Genomic DNA, 23,685 nt, shown 5'->3' with positions numbered 1-23,685 from the left:
CATCCATGTGATATACATCAAAAAGGCGGTGGGGGGAGGGGGCTGGTTTACCAAAGGAAATCTCTCCTCCTCAACTATATAAGTCACACAACACTACAGAAAATCTGACAATAAGCCAACACCCTTAGCTGATTAGTAGGAAATGATAACCCCATTTCTAAGATGTAGAAGCTTAGAAACCACCTTCTGGGCAACTTTAGTATGTCCCACTGAGGGGGGGAGGCGTTCAGTAAGAGGTCACTAAAGATCATTTGTCCAGATTTGTAGATGACAACAGGTTGAAAATACACTTCTCCATCTACAAGCAACATAAAAGCCTAGATTTGCCACGATTTTGCATTATACAAAGGGGGGGTGAAGTGTAGGAATAGAATCAAAACTCTTTGTTTCCATGAGAGGACAAAGAGCCAATATTGCTATGAGTTAACGAATCCATACTTTGACTGGATACACAGGCTACTGGATTAGGTAGGATACCCAAACATTTCCGATACTGTGAGGAACATGTTTAATCTAGCAATTTTGCTATTAACTATGTACAGCAAAACGAGCTTTTACAACATAAAGCAGTGTTGGAAAAGATGCTTCGGGACCCCCGACCCCCCCCCCCCAATAAATGTCAGTTCAACTGGTTTTGCTTTTACATTGGTTTTATTTCTCAGTTTGTTTGAAATGACCTGTACCACAAGAATACGATTTATTTAATTAGTTATGTAACAGTTTTTTTCAGGAGCAGATAATAGTTGAGTAGATACTGTTTATTTCACTCTCCGACTATGGTACCCTGCATAGCTTTTCAGCTTGCCTTTAACCATCAAGCCACAGGTACTGGGCTGGGGCTTTGACCACTTGATTGGCTGTAGCTACACAGGGTGGCTTCTCACAGGTCAGCCACTTACATTCTTAAGTCTTTCTCCATCTCTTTGCTCTTGACAGGCTGCTGTAGCATGGTTTCAACATATGTGTTTAAGAGTTTCAAAAGTCTGATAATGAAGAGAAACTAACACTCTCCCATTTGGCATGAACAATACTGTTTGGTTGCAGTTTTGAATTTCCTTCACATTTTTTTAATTGCAAAGGGGTGCCCAGTTTCTCAGATATAAGTGGGGCTGGTATCCTACCATGGATCTGAACTGATTCCCATGAACTTTTAAAAAACTTTTACTCGAAAGGCCAGAGAGTTTTGTTCTCAGTAAGGAAGAGCAGAATTTGTTGTCACATGGGGGAGGTTGCATTGCTCAGTACGGTTTGTGTACATATATGCAAAGCTTTGAGGAGAGTACACTGTGGGTTACAAATTGCCCCCCCCCCTTGAAGGGAGCCCCCTGGAAAGGAGTGGGTTGACTACCCTTATGCTTACAGTCTAATGAAGGCACCTTACTTGCATGCCTTGTTCTAATCTAACCCTGGGCTTAGTACTTAAGGGCTTGCCTACTCCATGGAAGCTACAATTGTACAAGAACTTGTTGAGGGCAGAGCCATTCTTGTGCTAGGAGTTCAATCCTTGCAAAGCCTTTGATAGTTTATTCTCAAAACCGTGTTAACAGTTGCAAAGCAAAAACGCACCCAAAACTGTTGCATACCCAGACACACAAACATCACTTTCCAGTTCCACATGCAGGAAACTACAGCTGTCCCCCTCTTGTTAAACTGCTGCTAATCAGAGGTATTCCCACAATCTGTAAATATTTGTCAAGCTTCTACTGTGCCAGATTGTTATAAGCCTCCTTGGGTGTATGTTCTAACCAGTTAATTCCAAACCTGCCACTGCAGTTTTCTTTGCTGAGTCTATGTGACAGATGTTTGTCCTTCAAAAAGCAATTATGGTCATTTTCAAATTCACTGAGGTTTATATGGTCAATATGTGTCGCAAGTTGGAGTGGTCTTAAAAGAGAAACAGGGAATGTCCGCCCCTTGGAGCAGAACAGTGATCCATGGGGTCCTTTCAGAAAGCATTCCCATCTGGGTGGAATCTATCCTTGATAACTTGCTGATGTCAGCCATCACCAGAAGAAGGCTATCGTTATTGTCTCTTACTTGTGAGCATCCAAGACCGGTCACTAATGGAAAAAATGAATTTTGGCATGATCCAGCAGGGCAGTTTTCATGCTTTTTACAACCTCAGTTTATTTGAAAAGAATAATTAAGAAGCCTCACTAAGGTGGGAACTAAACTGTCCATTTTTGCACTTCCCCCATTCCCTCCTGTTCAGCACAACTTTACCCTTCTGAGCATTCCAAGGAGGCAAGGAAGAACATTTGTATCAATGAGAAGAGCATGCTTCTCCCAACATGCTCCTGCAACCAAAGCCTGTACCTTCAAGCGTACTCGCTGTCTCAAGCCACTAACACGTTTGCTTTGCAAAGGGGCATCTATCTGCCATTCAGAAAACACTGGTGGAATATGGAAGGGCATTCAGACAAGAGATTTGCTCTGTAAAAAGTGATGGGAAAATATATCTATATCTTTCCCCCATGTGTGGTAAAGCAACCGGACAGGAGGAATGATTGAAAAAAATAGCTGGAGGCTAAAAAACCCCAACAACAACCAAGGTAGAATATTACAGGCATCTGTCTAATATTGAATTTGGACCCAAAATAGCTGCCAATGCTATACGACACTTCAAGAGATGGCTGCTCAATTAACACCCAGCATATATTTTCAATTTTCCCTCAGAAAAATGATTTCTTCAGTCAGGTGACTCATGTTGTCTGTCTTGTTGAGGAGAGTTTTGGACTGGAGTTTGGAAGTAAACACACAAGAACTGAGCTAAGACTGAAAGGGTGAGCTGGGAAGGAACTAAGAGAACATGCAGCCCTCACCTAGCAATTGATGGTTGCCTTTTTATGAGAGCAAGCATGGTATAGAGGTTAAGGTGTCAGAACAGGACCTGGGAAACACAGGTTGAAAAACATGGAAACATGCTAGGTGACCTTGGGCGAGTCACATACTCTCAACCTCAAATCTGGCAGAATACCAAGGTCGTGAGGTGGAGGAAGACAATGGCAAACCATCTCTGAACATCTCTTACCTTGAAAACTCTATGGGGGTCACCATAAGTGAGCTGTGACTTGATGTTTTTAAAAAAATCTGCTCTTATTGCTTTGCTCAGCTGGTTCTGTTTGACTTCCTATGTGAAATTCATCTTGGCCAACACTGTCCACATGTCATGCCCCAGGCTGCAAGTTCCTTACCATATCTGATCTGTTTCTGACATTGCAAAAATAAAATAGAGACATTTATTTCATGACTCATAAGACTGTATGAATCATGTGGTATCAGGGAGAGGGAACCGCCTTGTGTTGATTTCTTGCCTGCACTAAGCTACACAACGTATCTATGTTACGAGTTTGTACTATGCCCAGATAAATGATGCTTGAGACCTGATGTGGGAAGGAGGTATTGAGGCTACCTGGAAGTCATGTCCCATAACCTGGCAGAACTACCTGCTGATCTCAGATTCAAAGGCTTGACTCCGATATCACTCCATTTCTATCAGAGGAAGAATTTAAATATTGATGAGCAAGTGTGGTAGGATCCAAGCGAAGACATGTGACCATTATCCTCAGTAGCAAGGGAAATGCCCATTGCATTTTCAGAGGTGTTCTCCTATTTCCCACTTCACATGCTTTGGGGATAACACCTGTGGCTCAAATTAAGCCCTCTTGTCCCTGACCTGTACTAGGTTCAAGCAAATGGCCAAGATATAAGTGTTGCCAAATCAAAGAAGGAAAGAAGAGTTATTTAGGAAGCAGTAATTAAATCTCACCCAATTTGGAGGGGGTGGGGGTGGGGTGGCTTGGTCCTTGGGATATGATACAAGCCCAGCAGCCTTTGAGGTGATTTTCCCCAATCATTTAATATTACCAATATCTGGGTTCAGATCCCAATATCCACTTATTCCAGAAAAAACTGGGAAATGACCTTCTTTGGGAATACCTTCTCATTTGAACCCCCTCATGCCAGACAGGTTCTGTGACAAGCAGGAAAAGAACGAAGGAGGTAGAGGGGTTTTAAATAGCACCACATATAGGAGGGTGAGGGGATTATCAAGCAAATAGGACCCTGGAAGAAAAAAAATGTCAGCCCCCCTCCTTTTACATGCTCTCAGACGAAGCCTTCTCCTCAGGGACATAGCTCCAGCTTCACCAGCAGCCATTGGGAATGTTGTGATCGCATGTGGGTGGGGGGTGGGGGGGTGGGAAGCCAGGTGCAAAGACACTGTACAAGATCATGGTATATTTTACATGGTTCGAACTGTCCTTCCCAATAAGAAGTAGGGTCTCTCTATGTACATGTTCTATGAATAGTTTAAGCGCAAGGGGAGGCCATTTTGAGCATAAGAGATTTCATTATGTGTTTCTCCAAACCAGCAACTATCACATGGGTCCGTGCTTCAAGGAATGGCCGTGAAGCCACAGACTCACTGATGCCCATGTTTTTACCCCCTTCTCCAGCACCCCCATGCTACAAATACTATAGATTCTTATTTTTCACCACTTTCTGCTTCAGTCCCTACTCCCCTTCTCTAGAACAGAGAAGGTAGGAAGAGAGAGGACTCAGCTGCCCTGGATAGTGCAAAGAGCATCACTGCTCCGGGGCTCCAAATTTCCTTTGGCTCCCTCTGCAAGTGCAAGAGCTTGTTCTGGAATTTTCCACAAAAAAGAAAAAGAGAGTGATGTTGATTAAAAGAGTTTCCCCTTCTGTACACAATAATCTTCAGATGGATGTACAGGCTGGCAGGCCACCAGATGGACGTTAAATAATTCTTCTGTAATAAATGATTGGAGATAAAAGCCAGCTGCCACCTCTGTTTGGTTTGCTCCACGGCTGCATCTCTGTTCTCAGTTTGCTTCCTGGGCACTGTGGGTAGGGCTGGATCTGTCAGACCTTGGCCTCAAGCATTTCTAAGAAGAGTTTGTGCATGGGGACCTTGCCCTGCAGTTTGATGCTATAGAAGTGCTGCACGGCCTTGGCGGCCGTCTGCCGCAAGAGGGGCAGGGTCAGCAGCAGCTTGCCTGCGCGCCGTGGCTCCTCATGACGCTGACTCAGCTCGTAGTCCTGAAGAGCTTCATGGAGAAGGTCTTGGAGCTTCTGCACTGCCTCCATGTCTTCTATGTGCATTGAATCTGTCAAAGGAGAAGCAGAAATAATGAGAGTTCTGTGTGCAGGGAAACTGATGCAATGGCTATGAACACAATGCTTTGTGTTTGCTCAGAGTGCAAAATTATTCTCGCCTAAACCAATTTAAATCAGTGGTATCGGACTGGAATAACTGCATATATGATTGTGCCATCTGCCTGTTGATAAAAGTCATTTAGGAAAAATAGATATGTTGCATGTGAAAAAATCACCATAGTGCCATTTCTGAGTTGCCTCATTCAACGTATTGTTGAGGGCTTTCACATGCAGAATCAACTCATTCACATAGAATCATAGAGCTGGAACAGACCACAAGGGCCATCAAGTCCAGCCCCCTGCCATGCAAGAACACACAATCAATGCACTCCCGACATACGTTCATCCCACCTTTGTTTAAAAACCTCCAAAGGAGGAGATTCCATCACTCTCTGAGGCAGTGAATTTCACTTTCGAACAGCACTGACAGTCAGAAAGTTCTTCCTAAGGTTTAGGTGGAACCTCTTCTGCTACTAGTTCAAAGAATACTTACCTTCGTGTGGCTAATTAGTTGAGCAAAGAAGTTTTTGTTGCATTTATTTTGAAAGCCAGAGACCCATATATCACTGACCATTCTGGTGAACACAGTTATACTACCACCACATGACTTATATGTATGTTTACAAAGGGCATTTATGCAGTCTGCAGAATTTTGTTCTGGAGCTCTCCCCCCTCCTAGGTGTCAGGAGATCAGTTAACCATTTCCCTTTCCCCTGCTTTTCCCTCGCCTTTTCCCTGACAACTGCTGCAGGGTGGCAATTACTTTCTGCAGAGAATTTGGCTTTTGATGGTCTGGGTTTCCACCTAGTCCCTGTGACGTTGATCATGAGGGTGGTTTTTTTTATTTGCCTGAAGTTAAACCAATATCTGTGCAGCTCTGAACACCCCAAAACTGAATAAAATAATGCACACAACAACAGGAATTAGTGTGTCAAGATTTGTGAAGCTGTGACTGTACATTTGATAGTTGTTGGGATACACCAGTAGCTGTATAAAAAGGTCCAAAATTGATGAAGAAGCAGGGGCAAATCTACAGAAAATGCCATGGCACCCAGGGCAAGCTATCAAATTGCACCCCCCCCCCCCACCATCTGACATCCATCTTTTAATGAACTGTACCATAATATCAGCTCAAAAATGCAAAGAGCTCTGGGTTGCATACCCAATTTTTACTATCCCATTTTTACCCTCACACCAATCCTTCATGGCCAAGTGGGAATTTGAAACTGGGTCTCTTAGATGCTGATCCAACTTACTTTCCTCTTCAACAACAACAACAACAGCAGCTATGTCAAGAAAGAAATAATGCAAAGTATTTTCTTCATAGATTCACCTTTATGCAACTGGTATTTTTCCATTTGGATAAAACAACTACAATTAGCTCATCCGCTTGTTGGGATTGAATGGAATACCCGAACAGAATACCAGCAACATATAGAGTAGGACTAGGATTTGGGAGAGCCAAGACTGAAACCTCCCCTCCCCTCCCCACCTCCACTTAGTCAGGAAAACTCAGTAATCTCAAGAAGCATTTTACTTAAGTTTTTTTAATAGTGTTTGCCCTCAAATCTTTTTGCCTGAAAAACTGGGGAAAAAGGCACGGGGAGGTTTTTTTAAAAAAATGTCCACGTTTTTCCCCTAGGGATATAATATTGCTCTTGCCAACTTCTGGATCTGATTCTCCCTCCCCAACCTTTGGATCTGCCTGCCATTTCCCCTGCCCCCAAACTAAGAAAAAATGAGATTAAAAACTTTTAAATTGAATTCCCATTGTTCTTTAAAAAGAGCAGCGATGTTGGGACCATTGCATAAATGCAAATCACAACGGAATAACATAGCAAACAGGTGGTATAGCTGAAAATCTGACCTGATGAGAAGGTAGGCTAGCAGTGGGAAAAGCCCTGTGCATATATGGCCATGGATTTGGATATTCTTGAGAGTTAAAAACTTAATAAATTTGGGCTAAGTAATACTTGCTCTATTTCTCCACTCCTGTAGTACATAGATAATGAATATCCTACCACACGCTTCATAGAGTTCTCAATGACACTGTCATACATTTGTTTGCATTTATGAAGGCCAACAGTCCATAAAAATTACAAAAGTGATGAGTATGGTTCTTTTGCCTTGGTATGGTTTTTCTACCTTGCAGAACTCAAGGTGGCTTTCAATGTAAATAAAACAGTTATTAAAAATACACAGAAGACCTCAAATTAAAATCACAACTGGGACTGCCAATAAATTTTAAAAAACGAAACTAGTCAAATGAAGTCCTAAATAAAACAAACACTGGAAGTGGAGGGTCAGGCACACCTCCTTGGGAGGGTTCCATCATCTTGAGGCTGCCACCAAAAAGGCTCTTTCTCATGTGCCCATCAGTTGAGCTTTCATGGGGGGAGGGGGGAGACATTAGTGCCTCTCCCTGTAATCATAATTTCCAGGTAGGAGCACATGGGAGAAGATGAGCCAACAGCTATCCTGTTCTCAAGGCATGTATGGCTTTAAAGGACAAACATAAAGAAGTTGGGAGGGTGGGAGGGAGAGGAGGGAGCCTTCAAAGCCTCATCTCTCATATATTTGTGTCCTTAAATCTCAGTTTGGCTGCTTTGAATATGTGGATGTGGCAATGGAAGGCAAAGGATACATAAGAAGCATTGTACACTCTCTCCCATCTAATTTCTACACAGTAAATATACAAAGCAACTCTTTATAGCAAGGGACAGGATCCTAGAGGCAGCCTCTTTTTCTGTGTTTTCCCAGCAAGGCTCCAGCCCCTTGATTTCTCAAGTGTTCAGAGGGGCCTAAATTTGGGAGAGGCTATAAAAAAAACACATCATATGATTAATTTTGCTGTAAGCCATCAGTGAGCTGGTGTCAATGCACTGATAAACTGTTAATTACAGAATCAATGACTATGAATGTTTACAGCTGCTGGGAAGCCTCAAGGTTGGGAGGCTATGAAATTGAATTCAGGTGGGCCTCAGAAGCTGTGAGTGATCTGAAGTGGGAAGATTTATTTTTTTTGCAAACTAACTCTGTATTCTTCAAAGGCTTTCACAGCCAGGACCCAAATATAGCTCAAGTTAAGGAATGCAGATCATACCTTTTTCTCAAAAAGGCACTTACAACCAGATGTTGTACACTGTATACCAAACCATTCAAATGCTTTTCTCCAGCTTCCCAAGTAGCATGGGGCCAAGTAAGTGCTCCATGGACTGGGCCTCTGGTGGATGTAGGATTCCAAACACTACCACAGAGAATGCCAAAATATTTTGGGAGAAGTGACTGCAAGGGTGGCGTTTGGGGAGGACAGGAAGTTGAAACTGGGGCAGGTTATTACCTGAACTGGGTAGGTAAACTGGGTAAATAGGAGTCATAGGTGGATGAGGTGAGTCATTTTTTTAAAAAGCAGGGTGCTTATTAGATGGTTTAGGTCATTGGCAACTCTATGAGATGATGATGATGATGATGATGATGATGATGATGATGATGATGATGATGATGATGATGATGATGATGATGATAATAGAGTAATGGATTCTGCACATGTACACAACTGTGAATGAGTGAAAACTTGGCTGGATCCAACAGAGTGTCCATATCTGCTTAAGTCAAACAGTACATGATGCATATGTGCAGAATCTAGTTGTGTGTTATAAGCTAATTTGAAACTTCTCAGGGAAATGATTTTTTATTTGTTTGATTCCATTTGCATGCTGCCCTTCTCATGGGCTCAGAACAGCTTCCAACATACAATCATGCATAATCATAATTTTTAAAGTTTGCTCAAAATTTGAATTGTCAACTACAGGCCCCATCCCACATGTGTGCAGGTCCCATGATTCCAAGAATGGTCTTTTTATTTGTTTGATTTGAATTATGAGATTTTTATAGCTCCCCTTGCTATATAGACGGTCATAGAGAATGCCATCCTTCTCTTTTCACCAGCAGAAAAGCAGGCTGGATCCAACCAATTAATTGCAGCTCCTAAGACCCTCCAGGCTATCTTTAAGGCTGAGGTGGAGGGCAGCAAATCCAGGGATGCCCCCAGGGAAAATACAAAGTTGTGCAACCTCTGAGAACATCTCAAGCTCTGGGCTGTTCTTCAATCTATTCGAAGACAGCAAGAGTTTGGATTTATAACCTGTTTTTTTTCTACCTTTAAGGAGCCTCAAAGCACCTTACAAGCTCCTTTCCCATCCTCTCCCCACAACAGACACGTAGTGAGGTAGGTGAGGCTGAGAAGTTCTGAGAGAACTGTGCCTAACTCAAGGCTACCCTGCAAGCTTCATGTGGAGGAGTGGGGAAAGAAACCTAGTTCACCAGAATAGATTCCGCCACTTATGTGGAGGAGTGGGGAATCAAACCCAGTTCTCCAAATTATAGTCTGCCACTCTTAACAACTAGACTACACTGGCTCTTAGGCAACGACTTATGCACAGGGATTTGTTATCATTGTAATCTTTCTCTCTAAACCTTTGCTTGACCTTTTCAGTCTAGGGGTGGGGGTGGGGGCAAAAAAAGTTGTCCTAACTTTTCTGGGAGCATTTTTTGGTCAAAGTTGCAGGTTACAAATATTCATAAAAGAAGACAAATAAATGGTACATTATTGAATTTGTACATAATTGAAATCTCATTTAGCATTGTGCTAGCTTTGAAATACATTTACATCTCATCATACTGGGATAACAGTGATCAATTGTGTTAATCTCTGATACCTTACCCATACAAAGAATGTATCAGTGACACTGTCTGAAAGAGAATCACTGGTCATTGACAAAGATCAGAAATCCTTGGCCAATGTTTCTTTCATTATAGAATGTATTTATGCATTTCTGTGCTAACTGGGTTGATTTCTGCGGTAGCTACCCATTGACTTCACAGTTCTTTCAAGCAACACAGTGTGATCCAAGACGGCTGACAAAGGCCTTCCTTGTTCTTGAGGAAGAATTGTTATTTCAGGGAATCATCCCTGGGATAACACTCTGAATTAACATTGGCCAATTACGCACCTATGTATTATTCCACCCTTTGCCAGCAGTAAACTCACTTCCCTTTCATGTGGGGCCAGTGACATGCATCGTGCATTCTCATCCCCGCCTCTTCAATTTTTTTTCTGGCTTGGTGCAGGAGGAATGCATTTCCTTGCAAATTGTGTTCTCCTGCCCCAGGCTTGTGCTGCTGCCATGACATGTTGTCTGTGGGTGTTTCCGCATCTACAAAATTTGCATGGGGAATTAGGGGAAGGTATATAGCACCTGTGTGAATCAGTGTCCTGTGGCACATGCAACCTTCATTCCCCCCTCATACGACCTCTAGCGCTCTTTACCTAGAGCCTGCTTGGGGGTGGGGAGACAATACAAAACTTATTAAACATATTTCAAAGGAACATAACATTAATATATCAATACATTGATATATTGATACATTCATACATTGATACGTTCATACATTGATACACTGATACATTGATGTTACTGCCAATGGGAAATGATGGATTGCCTGGCATGGATGAAGAAGGCAGCAAAAACACTTCCCCCAGATGCCACGATAACGGAGCTTTTTCTGCTGGGAAACTGCATTGATAAACAAACAAGCATAAGGAAACCCGGCAAAGACTTGAGCTGTCCCACCAACAGTACTGGCGGAGTCCAACAAACCGGCCGGGTTTAATTGGCAAAAACTGCCAATTAAAGTAGATTTCACAAAATAAGTATTCATATAATATTTATGTAGTGAGGCACTGATGGTCTCTTGTTGAACAAATGATTTCAAGTTGGGATTGGTGGGATTCCCCCAACCCCCAAAAAGTTAGTACAGGCATAGCAGGCAACAAGCTCTCCAGGGCTGGCAGAAGCCAGCATGGATCCCCAGACAAACAGAGGTCTTAAGGTTGCAATTCACAGATATTTTGCACATTTTCCACATTATTAATATATGGATACATTGGTGAATTCTGCACAGAAATGTGTAACGGGTTGCAGCCACGATAAAGGAACCCTTTTTCCTTTTCCTCGTTCACATGCATGCCATGCAGACAGCTATTGGAGCCCATGGAAACAATTACAATTGTTTTCATGCCTTCACATGGAGATGCTTATATTTTTAAAAAATTTCTTGCAACACATGCGTAGTTGCAAGGCATACAGAAATGAACCTCCGCAGCTGGGCTGTTCGTCCCATAATCTGATCAGCTGCACCTGTGTAGCTGCGCATGTGCAACAAAGAAAAAGGGACCTCACTACAACAACAGGGCAATAATGAATGTCTCAGGTTTTTTATTGTGTTATGATTATTGTTATGCCAAATAAAGGCTTATTATTATTATTAATAATGAATGTGTTGCGATGGCAGGCGCATTCTCCCTAACTGTGGATGGCATGATGGGTGTGTGTGTGTGTATTAGAAGAAGTCACACCAGCCTGTTAAAAACCTTTGATCCTCAGAGAAACCAAAGTGAACAGCCAAATGGTTTAGATCAAACGATTGTTTAGAAGCACATGGCAGGAAGGAAGTTCTCCTGGGAGGTAAAGGAACAAAGGTAATTAGATTCTACCATGGGCTGACCAAGGGGATGCATCTCTTAGCTTGAGGTCCAAACAGAAAAGATAATGAGAATGTGCATGGCTGAGAAATCTCTATAACAGGAATTTGTTTATTTCTTTGTTTTAATTTTGCAATAAAATCTTTGAGAACTCAGCGGTTTGGAGTATTTGGAGAAAAGAACCCGGCCAGAAACACAGGAGTGAACCTCCCAAGTCCTGGCAATTCGTGATATGGTGGCAGCATGTTCCAGTACTCCAGGGTGTGCATGTTCCTGGTTCTGCAGCAGTCAGTGATGGATGGCCATGCTGACGGAGGCTGGCAGGGAGGAGATAAGCAGGACTGGAGACCGGTGATCAGGGGCGTACCTAGGCAAACTGGCGCCCGGGGACAAAACCTGAGTTTGGCGCCCCCCTCCCCGCCCGGCGTATGGGCTGCCACCCTCCCCCACCATGACCAAACAATGATTTTTTGTACCAGCTCACAAAACACCTCCCCCTCCCGTCAAAACATACATGGCTCTCTCCCCACCAACTCTTTTCCTAATTTCCTAATCACAACAACCCTATGAGGTAGGTTGTTAACCTGAGAAACAACTCCAAGCCAGTGCAAGTGGGTATTAAGCATGTAAATCTCTCACAAATCACCCCCAGCAAAACATTTACCAAACAAATGTCAGCATCATCTCTCACAAAAGAAACACTCTCCAGTTGAATCCACTCCACAAACAGCACTCACTTTCAATTTGAATTGTGTTTAAACTAGGGAGCTCAGATTCTTTTCTTTTCAACCCATGCCTTAAAGGGAGAATCAGGGTCCCCAGTTAGAAACAATTGAAAGTGATGCTGTTTGGGGTTGATTCTCCCCACCCTGAAACAGCATCACTTTTGAGTAGTTGGAGATTCAGGATGAAAACAAATATCTAAGATCTCAGCTGGAATCTGGGCAAAGGCCTTTAGGCAATCCTCGACAAAAAATTGTCCTGATTATGTCCCGCCCAAATATGAACAAAATGCTTGAATGCAAGGTATTTGGGTTTTGGGGTATTTTGGTGTTTTTTTTTGGCCTGCAGGGAGCACATTTTTAAAGCTAATCGACACACCGATGATTCTCAGGGCATCATCCAGAGATTCTGCTCTGATGATACCACCTCGAGTTTGGCGATGAACTTTGTTTCCAGGGGCAAGCAAAGTTAGTGGACACCTAAAAAATGGAATGCCCCCATCCAAGCATTGTTTTTCAATGGGAGCTAACCTGAGATAGGGGTTACCCATTTGAGGGACCATAACTTTGGTCCCCCCTGAACATGACTTCGACTCAAACTTGGGTAGCATCATAAGAATAGTTAATAGATGATACCCCCTTGAAATTTTGGTGTCAGTCACTAGCTTTAAAAATACACTCCTTCCAGGCACCCCAAGAAATTTGCCCAAGATTCTTTTGTTTTGCAGTGAGCTTTGCTCTGTTACATTGTAGCTAATGAGGGAATTTCTGAGGCAGGCTGCAACATTTTTTGGAAGATAGAGGCCAGACTTTCAAAGTGGCTCCAGGAGGGTCTCCTGGTAATAGCATCCAAGCTTGGTGAGCTTTGCTTCTGGAGTGTATGGGGGGCTGAGAGTTGGAGATAGTTCTGAGAGAACTCAGCCCACAGGCTTTCATGTGCAAGAGCTGGGAAACAAAATAAGCCTTTTGGGGCCCACTTAAAAATTGAACCCCCCCAGAAGCAAGGTCAAGGTTCCAAACCTGATGCTACTGGTCAGGAGGCCCCTCCTGGAGCTCAATATCCTGAAGAGTCTGGTGCCTCTATTCTTCAAAATGTGCAGCCTGCCTACACATCTCAGAAATTCCCCCATTGGCTACAATGGAGCAAAGTCACTGCAAAACAAAAGAATTCCAAAGGCACATTCTTGGGGTGCCTGAAGAAGAAGTGAGAATATTTCTTAAAGCTAGGTGACACCAAAATTCTCAAAGGTGTATCATCTGTTAACTATTGTATTACTGATGCCACCCGTTTGGTGAAGTTATGTTCAGGGGGACCATCATATTATGAGCCCCCAAAATGTGGTAGCCCCATCTCAGGGTTAGCTCCCCATTGAAAAACAATGGGAGTTGGGGTCACCCCCTTTGGGGGTCCATAACTTTGCTGCCCCTAAACCAAACATCACCAAATTCGGATAGTATCATCAGGACAGTCTCTGGACGGTACCCTGAAATTTTGGTGTTGCTAGTCCTAGAAATGCGCCCCCCTGCAGGCCGGAACGTGAAAAAACACTTTAAAAACTTAAAAAACCCACAAACGACCCTGAAATGCTGGCGCCCCCCCATGTGACCAAATGAGGGGCGCCCGGGGACAGAGGGTACCCCCTGTCCCTAGGCAGGAACGCCACTGCCAGTGATTGTCGGCTCTGATGGTGTTTCAGAGGCCGAGATGGAATTCCAGGACAGCATGAGTGACTACGGAGCAGACGACCCAGGGTATGGTGGGGAGCAGCCATGGGGCCAGGGCTCAGGCCTTGAGCAGGGGACCCCAGGGGCATTCCCAGGAAGTCAGGAGGGCTGGACGGAGCTCCTTAAAAGTTTCATGCTAACTCAGCAGGCAATGCTGAACTTCTTAACGACTCAACATCGAAGTAAAGGTGAGAAATCCTGTCCTAAGAGAGGAGGAGAGAAGCCTGTGGCTAGAATGAGATCCTATTCAGGAGTGAACAGCATCTGTTCCGAAATGGGGGAGAGGGGAAATCGCCAGCAGGAACAGAAGACTGCTTCGGAGGAGACGGCTTGTAAGTGCTCCGATGGTCCAAGGAAAGCGGCTGCAGAGTCAGCCAGAATGAGCTCCATGGGAGTGATTCAGCAGCAGGGAATTGTTGGCATTAAGGATATCATCCCCAAGAAACAGGAACTTTGGGTTGAGAGCATGAGAAGTGAGCCGGTGATTCTGGGACAGTCTATTCAAGTGCATGGGACTATCGATACCAGATCTCATCGATCAAAGGTTTTCAACAGGCCAGTGTGACTTCTTCTAATACGGTTACAGGACAACTTCATCACAGTAGGGAATAAAGCACCTCCTGCTCACATGGCAGTGGCTCCAACCTGGGATTTTGCAAAAGAATTGCTAGTTTAGCAAATTTTGAAAATCCTGGGTTGAGGGATATAAAATGGGGCAGACTTGTTTGGGGATGGGAACTGTGCAAAGTCCCCCCCAAAACAGTTTGTATTGCCAGCTACACCCATTGTATTTGCTCTGTGTGGAATCCACCATCAATGCATTACAAAATAAAGGAAATAAAATAAAATAAAATCCACCAGACGCCACTCAACTAGAGAGCAGAACAAAAATGGAGGTTGGAAGGGATGAGAAGAGGGCTGACCAGCGAAGTGGGAGGAGGAGGAGATGATGCAAGTGTAGGGGAACCCTGTTAGGGGTGGGGAAAAGGAGGAAAGGGGAGGATGGAAAAAACCTGAAGGAGGCATTGTGCATACATTTACGTTGCTGTCCCTGTGTGTGTGTGTGTGAGAGGGAGGGAGGGATGGAGACAGTCGGGTTTTCCCTCTTTCTTCTTTAAAAAGTGCAGTTACTTCAGAGCAGTTGCGTAAGGGAAAATCTAACCTGAATCATTTATCGAAACTGTTGCATAATTAAAACACTGATCTGAAGCAAAAGGCTGCTTGAAGAAGGGAACACCTCCGTGCGTAATGGGCCATTTAGTAAATTATTACACTGGTTGTAGAATAGTATAGTATAGCCCCTTCTTGCAAAATCTCAGAAGCTGAGCAGGGTCATTACCTGGATGGGAGACCACCAAGGGAAATTTTGCAATGGAAGGCAATGGCTAACCACGGGGTTGCCATAAGCCAGCTGCAACTTGATGGTACTGTACTCACACACAGATAGTCACACTGTTTTTCCTCAGGAAAATAAGAATAGAATGACTTATAGCTCTTGATTATGAGCTCTATTATGGCTCATTCCGCACATGCAGAATAATGCACTTTCAAACTGCTTTCAGTGCTCTTTGAAGATGTGCGGAATGGCAAAATCCACTTGCAAACAGTTGTGAAAGTGGTTTGAAAATCCATTATTTTGTGTGTGCGAAAGGGGCCTATGAGTAGAATGTCTATTAAGCATTTTCCACACACAAAAATATACAATAATAATAACGAATAACAATTAAAAATGACAACTCTACCCCCAATTATTTAGAAATTATTGTGGTTTGAGGGACAGTTTAATCTTTTGATTCATTATCTGATGGATTAGATAATATTGATCTTCTTGCGTCTTTTAAAAAGCAATTTTATTTATGTGGGGCAATGCCAGGTGGGGCAAGAGGAGCTTCACCCTTTCATTTCTAGAGTTTTACTCATCAATCCCCTCCTCCTATTACATTTTTAAACACCATATCAACCAACAGACTGCAAAGATTGCATGGTTAAATCCCCTCTCTCTGAACAGTAGAAACAAACCCTTTAAAAATTATTGGGAAGATCCAGTGATGGACGTGCCAGCATCTCATCCATTTTGGCACACTTCTAAGCAGTTCTTGGGCTATTGTGGAATTGATTTTTCAATAACATCATAACCTCCCATCTACAGTTTCTTTAGACCTGATACTACATAGAAGTTAGTTCTTGGAAATGACACGGGATAGGTTGCTTGTATAGTGAATCACTATGAATTCTGACCTGTACGATTGCCAATAGGCCTGAAGAAAAATGTCCAGTCCCTGGAGGCTTAATGTGTGGAAAGGCAACTGAAGCTTTTCATGGTAAATAACATTCCATTAAGCCTTTATTAATGGGCCAGGACTTTTTTTTTCCAGGGTTACTGGCAATTCTGCCAAACTGAAAACCTGATGATTAGCTGAAATACATAGAGACACAGAAACCAAAAATGCTTTTTCTGCCTTGATATTTCTTGAGCCAAAGTCAAATCAGAACAAACAGCTTGCAGATTATCTTCCCACCTTCGTAAGTCTCAAGATGTAGAAAATCCTAACTTGGACTACACCTAAAAAATTGGGGGTGGGGGTGGTGAAATTCCACATTAAACATGACTGAGGCTTACCATTGGCAGTAATTGGCAACACAACACTTATGAGCCTTTCAGAGCCTCGCGTGAATTAACAATAATATTATTTAGTCCCCAGATAAAGCTAATGCAAAACGTAGAGGGACGGGCATACTATAAAAATCTTTCTTATTGGGATTTGAATATTAAAAAATGAAATCTATAATTGTCTAATTAACATTCTCTTTCTTGCAATATTGACTTTTTTGCTTATATTGTTGTGTTACTGTTGTGGCCTTTGTTTTTTCCTCCTTCTTACCTGAATTGGCAAGAGCTAGGGCCTTAAGCGTGACAAATTCCTCCTTCTCCACTTTCAGCTTCTTGTACCTGCGTACCAGCTGCAGGATGGCCAGATAGAGCTCCAGCAGCCCCGTCAAACGAGAGTGTTCTTCGTCCATGATATAATCTTCAGCATAGACCAATTTATCCTCATAGGGAATTGAGCGGTACACAATACCCAGGATGAGGATCTCCATCCAGGCACTCTGCAACAGGCTCATTTGGTCGCCCAAGGAAAGGTTAGAAAAACCTGGCAAGACAAGAGAAGAGCAGATCATATTATTTACACAATGAGAGGGTACATGTTGACACCGTCAGCCTCAGGGCTGAAGCTTAGAAAGATGGCAAACACTGCTATTGGCACATTCAGTTATGGAAAATAATCTGCCACTTTGGAACCCACTGACATAACAGTGCAAGCACAGACTGTAGATAAAAGTGTTCCTCAGAAGAACTTCTGAAAAGCTTGGGAATGCAATTTTCAGCTATTCCAAGGGTGGACCTCCTTTGAAGAGAAAGCCACATTTGTATAATAGAGGCTAATATAAACAGCCATAGTGATGGACATAGGGAGGGAACATTGCACAGCATAGCCTGATCTTGGAAGCTAAGCACAACTGGGAAACCACCTTTGCTTCTCACTTGCCTTGAAAGCCCCTCTCTAGGGTTACCATAAGTCAGTTACAACTTGACTGCATGTATGTTTGTACATAGGGATGAGGCATTAGAACATCATTTCCACATAATAAGCCACTTAGGTGATAAGCTTCTCAAGTTGATTAGATGACTGAAATTGAAGATACTACCAAAAGCTTTTATGCCTTTGAAACTATTGCAAGTTTGACTTTGTCTAGGAAAGCATCAGTATCCATAGTCTGAACTTCCCCTTCTTGCAAATATGCTTTAGAATAAAATATGCAAAATATATCATTCACAATTCATATGTTTCTGAATAAACTATTATTAACACCACCAATACCAGAAACAAAGAACATGCAAAACACAAGACAGACTTGCAGCTTGCTATGAAAAAAAAATCCTCTGCCAGAATAATATTAACATTTGGTACAAAGTTACTAAACTTCACTCTCAACAACAAGCAGAATTCCGTTTGAGCTGTATGAAAGAGTCATTTTGGGAGACAGGAGAAAGAACTCCTGGGCTGTCACCTAAAGCAATTAAAGAATTGGGACACCACCCCAGGTATTTGTAGCATTAATTTCCTTCTTCCTCTGTTTAGGGCTAGGTAAGGGATGCATCTATGGGAAAGAAGGGGTTGTTCGGTAGTAAGTGTTGTATGTTATATCTTTAAAAACAACAATAAATTTTAAATTTTAAAAATAGATGACTGATCACTAACTACGACAAGTGGAAGGGGGAAAGAGTCTGCGCTGGAGTACCTAAATCAATACAAAAAACAACAACCTCCACTCACATAAATGCTTTTCATTGTATATGTTCCTGTGTTTCATACAGCCTCATACAAATTTAAGTGGGAAACTGCCTATTAAACAATGTACAATAAAAAAAAGATTCTATCCTTTTGCAATACAAAAATATAATAACAAAAATGTGTGTCCTTTTGAAAGGTCACGAAAGGATTTTTCACACTTAATTCCTTGGATGGGGCTTAAAATTGTTTTAGGTTTACATATGTTTCATGCTAATAAGCTATTTTCAGCACTTAATCTGAGCCTTACATTTACTTTATCTCTGCATTAACAAAGCCTGGTGCCTCTAAACTGTGCATGGTGAGTCACCTCTATCAAACCAGCATATTTCATATCAGGAATTCAAAAGATAACCTTATTTTATATATCAGCCTCACCAAGCAGAGCTTTGTTTTTGTTATGCTAGCTACAGCAGGACAAAGAATATCCACCCCACCAAAGAGGGTGTCTTGCAGCGGCAGTCCTATGAATGAAAACTGGGACTTAGGATGCTTTGTGAAAATTTCCAAGAATCACACAAACTTCTTCATCTAAGGAAAAAAAATGGGAAGAACTGTCCCTGTTGAAGGACACAGAGAACAAGGAACCACACAGAAATGCCATTTGGAAAAAAAATTATTATTCCCAGTATTGTCCTGGGTTGTCACAGATCATAGAAATATTAATGATAAAAGCCTAAATGTATGGAATGTGGACTGACCATGCTGCGAGAACGCCTTTTGCTTTTGCCAGGGTTGGCCCGATGTCTCCCCTTAGTTGCAAATGGACTGCTGGTATATACAAGTGGGGATAAAGCTGAAATCTCTTGTTATAATCATGCCTTAAGAGATCATTTCCCCTTTTTCTTCTTTGTGTTCATCAGCCTCACTGTTGCTCCATAGTGCAGTCTAAGCTCATTAACCTTTGCCTCAAAAATGCTTCTATCCCACTAGCTGTGATTTATGCTCAGTAGGATGCCTTTATTCCCAGAATCCTCTCTGCTTGTGTACTCTTGTACGTGCATCTGGGCCAAGGAAGGCCAGCCACTGCAAGGATCATTTGATTCCTCTTGTTATCAACTCGGCAATTAACAAAAGAGCCGGTGATTGCTGTATTGACTGGTCGGGAGTTCTATTTTTCCATCTTAGCTATCTCAGCCCAAAGAAGTGAGGGCAGAGAGATGGGTTAGTGGTATTTATTTATCACTACACCATGTTTTGTGTTTGTGTTGCCAGAGGAGGTAAGGGGTGATAATGGCATGGCAGTCCTTGGACATCCAATTTCCCTTATCAGGCCACTGAATAGAAAAGAGGCCGCGGGCCACATTAATTAACAGATACCAATCAGCCATCACGTGTTGTGTGTGTGTGTGTGTGAGGTCTGGTGGGTAGGAGGGATCGATAAAGCATTGGGGAGGGGTGCCAGAAGGAATAAGAGGACAGCTGAAGAGGAGCCCGGACCACCAGGGAGACGAGTGACACATGCAACACTTGTTATGGCCAGTCTGCAAATGGAAAGGAGCTGGACTAGAAGCCCCTCATCTCCAGCATGAAGATAACATACTAGGTGTGCCTGAACGACAGGGATCTGCTCTGCCTCTGTGATCAGACCAAATATATCTTCAGATTGTGACTTCGTATTTATTTAGCCACACATTTATGCTCACAAAGATTGAGCCCTGCTAAATGGACTTTTAAAGCCGATTCATCTGAGTTGTAGATTCTGCCACAGCAGAACAGGAGCCTCTCATCTCCCCAGGCCACTTAATTTCAAACAGTTAGAGGCAGCCAGTGCCCCGTGAGGCTGGTTGCAGCTGAAAGAATCCAATACATTTGTCACTACACATGCATGTATAATTTGGAGCATGAAATCTAAGGGAACAGTTTCTTCTTATGCTTTTTCAGATGAACGCCTAAGAATTTTAAGCTTGCACTCAACATGTTACAAGGCGAATGCATCAAACACAGGCTTGAAAGCATGAGCATTGTAGGGGTTCACTCAGCAGAGAACTGGAGCTGGCCACAGCTCCCTGGCAAATTCACACTCATGTTTACACATCATAGATTGTGAAGCCACCCAGAGTCTAGCTTACAGTCATGAGATGTTCTGGTGTCCATTACAGCAAGTGAAACTGGAAGTCACTTTCCTGCCAATCCTGTCTGGAGAGGAGGAAGCAAGCCTCTTTGTCAGAGCCAGTCTTGGCAACCCCATATTCTTGACACCTAAAGAGCTATGATAAAAGTGTTCTAAACAGATTTGGTGCTGAAAACAGTGTTTGAAATGCGAGGAAGTAAATAATGGAGTAACAATCTATACTGAGATCATTTCTATTTAATTTAGTAATAAATTATCTGCTGTTGCAAAGGACTAGTGAACCAAGCCAAGTTTATAGTTGACAGCTATTTATTCAGGCCAGCTAAAACCCAAAGGAGGCTGTGAAGATAGCTACTTATCTGGAAGGACTTATGGAGCAGCTGTAATCATCAAGGTGTGGGAAGTTGTTTTGTGTTTTTAGTAGAAAGCTAGACATGAGGGTATTTATGGATACTGGTTTTTATTTTAAAGACATCCAAAAGTGGCCCTGATTCAGACCAGGGTCTCACAGGAGGAGGGGGGAGAAGGGGTTTAAACCTTCTAGCCTTATCGAGTTTTGATAACTGAAATACACAGAGGGCTTTTCCGCATGCTTAACTTACTCCTGATTTTCTTGGCAGTCAATCCACAAGCGTTGGAATTGGCTTGGACACAGTCCTTCTACATATCTGCCCCCGCTCTGTATTTCCACAGTTGTGGAGTCAGTTTGTTTTCTTCCGCACATGCCTTCAGTAATGAGGATTTTCAAGACAGGATGACATCATCATTGGTGATTTCACAGCGCCCCCTTTTATAAAAATGGCACTTATATATTGGTATATCACTAGAGCACTGTAACAATATGTTTAGCAAGTTCTCTGAATTCATGGATTTCTTCTTTTGTAAAGTAAGTCTCTGTCCCCTTCCCTCATAGAAATGTGCCTTTTTCTTCATGTCGCTGCAATTTAGACTGCAAGGGAAGTGAGTAGATGAAGATTGGAAAATCAGAGAACTTGCTAATCCTACAGATACAATGCTCTACTGATATATCAATATTATAGTGCTGATAAAAAAAGAAAAATAAACTACTCATCTTCAGGGTGGCAGGGAAAGGGAGAGTGACTACCACAGTCCAGTCCAGTCTTCAAAAAGTGGGCTAGAGATGGGCTAGCTCTCCCCCCGCGAAAACACACACACACACACACACACACACACACACACACACACACACACACACACCTGGGTTGAAGACTCTTCTTGCCTGTTGAGCAAACAAAAGCAGGCAGGAAACACTTTATTTTTCTTACTTCCATTTTCAACACGCATGTCTATCATTTTGTGTGCTGCAACAGAGATTCTCTGAAGGTTTACCATGGAAGTTTTTTCTGCTTGCAGCACATCCACGTGTGATTTTCATGCAAAAAGCAAATGAATTAAGGCTGATTTTGCACTTTCTAAAAGCTCCATTACGGAGCTGGGAGCATACCCTGCTTCTCACCCTGCTTGTAGTTCCCCACTGCTGCCCATCTCTTTCCTTCACTTGAGTCAGGGAAAGTGCAGGAAGCCCTGAATGGTTCCCCACAAACCCGGTGCTTTCCAGTAAGCACCGCTTAAGCACCACAAGCTCTTCCATAGTCTCTTTCACACATGTGCGGACAGCCTCTGTTTCCTGCGTTTGGATTGGCTGAATCTTGCCCCATTTCCCCCCACTCACTATCACTATTTTAGTTTTACATGACTCTGAACACAAAACAGGTGCTGAGAGTCGACGCCCTCACACACACCTGGGTCTAAAATCCTTACATGTTCAAGAGAATTGCTGCCCTCCCATTTGTGGCACCTGTACACGGTGCTTTTCTGCCCAAGGTTTCTGCCTTCTTTCTAAAAACCAAGGTTTCTCCCTCCATTTTTTTTCACTGCAAGGGGGGGGAGGGCGTCACTTTTCAGCCCCTGTCCATTGGTGGGGAGGGCCAGAGTGGCAAGGCGGGAAAACTGACCCTGTTTCTGCTACGGAGGAGTTTTGCACGGTGGTTGGAAGCCTCTGGAGCAACAAAGGGGCATTTCAAAAGGACCTCAACCTTTGCAGTTCAGGAAATTTGTAGAGCAAAGCCATTGCCACGGGCAGTTCCGGGGCAGCAACATGGCAGCCACGCTGCAGCACGAGGGGCTGTGCAAAACTCCATATTGCATTGTGGCATTCTCCATGCCAACAGAGGGGCAATTTCGGCGTGCAAAATCAGCCTAAGTTAGTTTTGCCTAGCAATCCCACATACATGTCATTATTCCTTTTTGTTGATGTTTTGAGGGGGATGGTTGCAAAGCTTTGGTGACACAAATATGTGCATATTGCAGCTTCTCTAATCATATCACCATGCAGAGGAAACCTCCATGGGGAACCTTCACCAAATGGTGGAGGCATGGAGAATCTCTGCAGCAGCGCACACAATGGAGGATGCAACTGTGAAACTGAGAAGAGCTCCATGGAGCAGGTGGGGGAAAAGATCCGTTTTGGCTGGCAACAGTTTTGGCTGGCTGTTTTTGGCAGACAGTGTGCAAACTAAAATAGCCAAAACTGATCTTTTTTAAAAGTGTGCATGATGTTTTATTTCTGCTGTGTGGAAATCAACAGTGTGGGGAATTATTCCAAACTTAAGAGTATAATGATGGGTACTGAAGTGCTACTACTTAACCTGCAGTTGAACCTTTTTAAAGAGAGCTGGAGAATGTATAAAATAAGGCAACTAAAATGATCAGGGATGTAATTCTCAATAAAGAATACTTATCAAACTGAATCTATTATGTTTGGGGAGAAATTTGGCAAAGGGAGAACAGGATCCAGGTATATAAAATGATGAATGATGTTGAAGAAAATAAACAGAGAGAAAATAATTTCTAGGTTGGATACAGTGATATTTGAGCAGAAATTAAGCAGACTTAGTACCATTCCACTTGTAAGATCTTGTGCAGTGCTTAATGCTTTCCCCTCATCTGTTACAATAATTGCTTGCAAAATGTCTTGAATGAATAGAAAAACAGCTAGAGATATGTATACTTAATTTAGTGCGAGGGAGCACTGTAGAGGCTTCCCCTCCCATTTCCACTTGCCCAGGG

The 23,685-nt window shown here is 42.8% G+C and overlaps 1 protein-coding gene across 4 annotated transcripts in view; it reads right to left on the bottom strand.

Moving 5' to 3' along the window:
* Nucleotides 1-632: 632 nt before the first annotated feature.
* The window catches only part of ESRRB (estrogen related receptor beta), a 218,818-nt gene continuing 195,765 nt past the window's right edge, over nucleotides 633-23,685 (bottom strand). For all 4 annotated transcript variants that reach the window (XM_048486027.1, XM_048486024.1, XM_048486028.1 and 1 more), the window contains 2 exons: nucleotides 17,052-17,321; nucleotides 633-5,129 (listed from right to left, as the gene is read on the bottom strand). In XM_048486027.1, the coding sequence (XP_048341984.1) occupies nucleotides 4,885-5,129; nucleotides 17,052-17,321 (515 nt within the window). In that variant the 3' untranslated portion in view covers nucleotides 633-4,884. The remainder of the gene's footprint in view (nucleotides 5,130-17,051; nucleotides 17,322-23,685) is intronic.

The sequence above is a fragment of the Sphaerodactylus townsendi genome, linkage group LG02 (assembly GCF_021028975.2).
Source record: "Sphaerodactylus townsendi isolate TG3544 linkage group LG02, MPM_Stown_v2.3, whole genome shotgun sequence".
In the NCBI taxonomy this organism is placed as follows: Eukaryota; Metazoa; Chordata; class Lepidosauria; order Squamata; family Sphaerodactylidae; genus Sphaerodactylus; species Sphaerodactylus townsendi.
The sequence above is the reverse complement of the archived record's forward strand: the minus strand, read 5'-3'. Positions and strand labels throughout refer to the sequence as shown.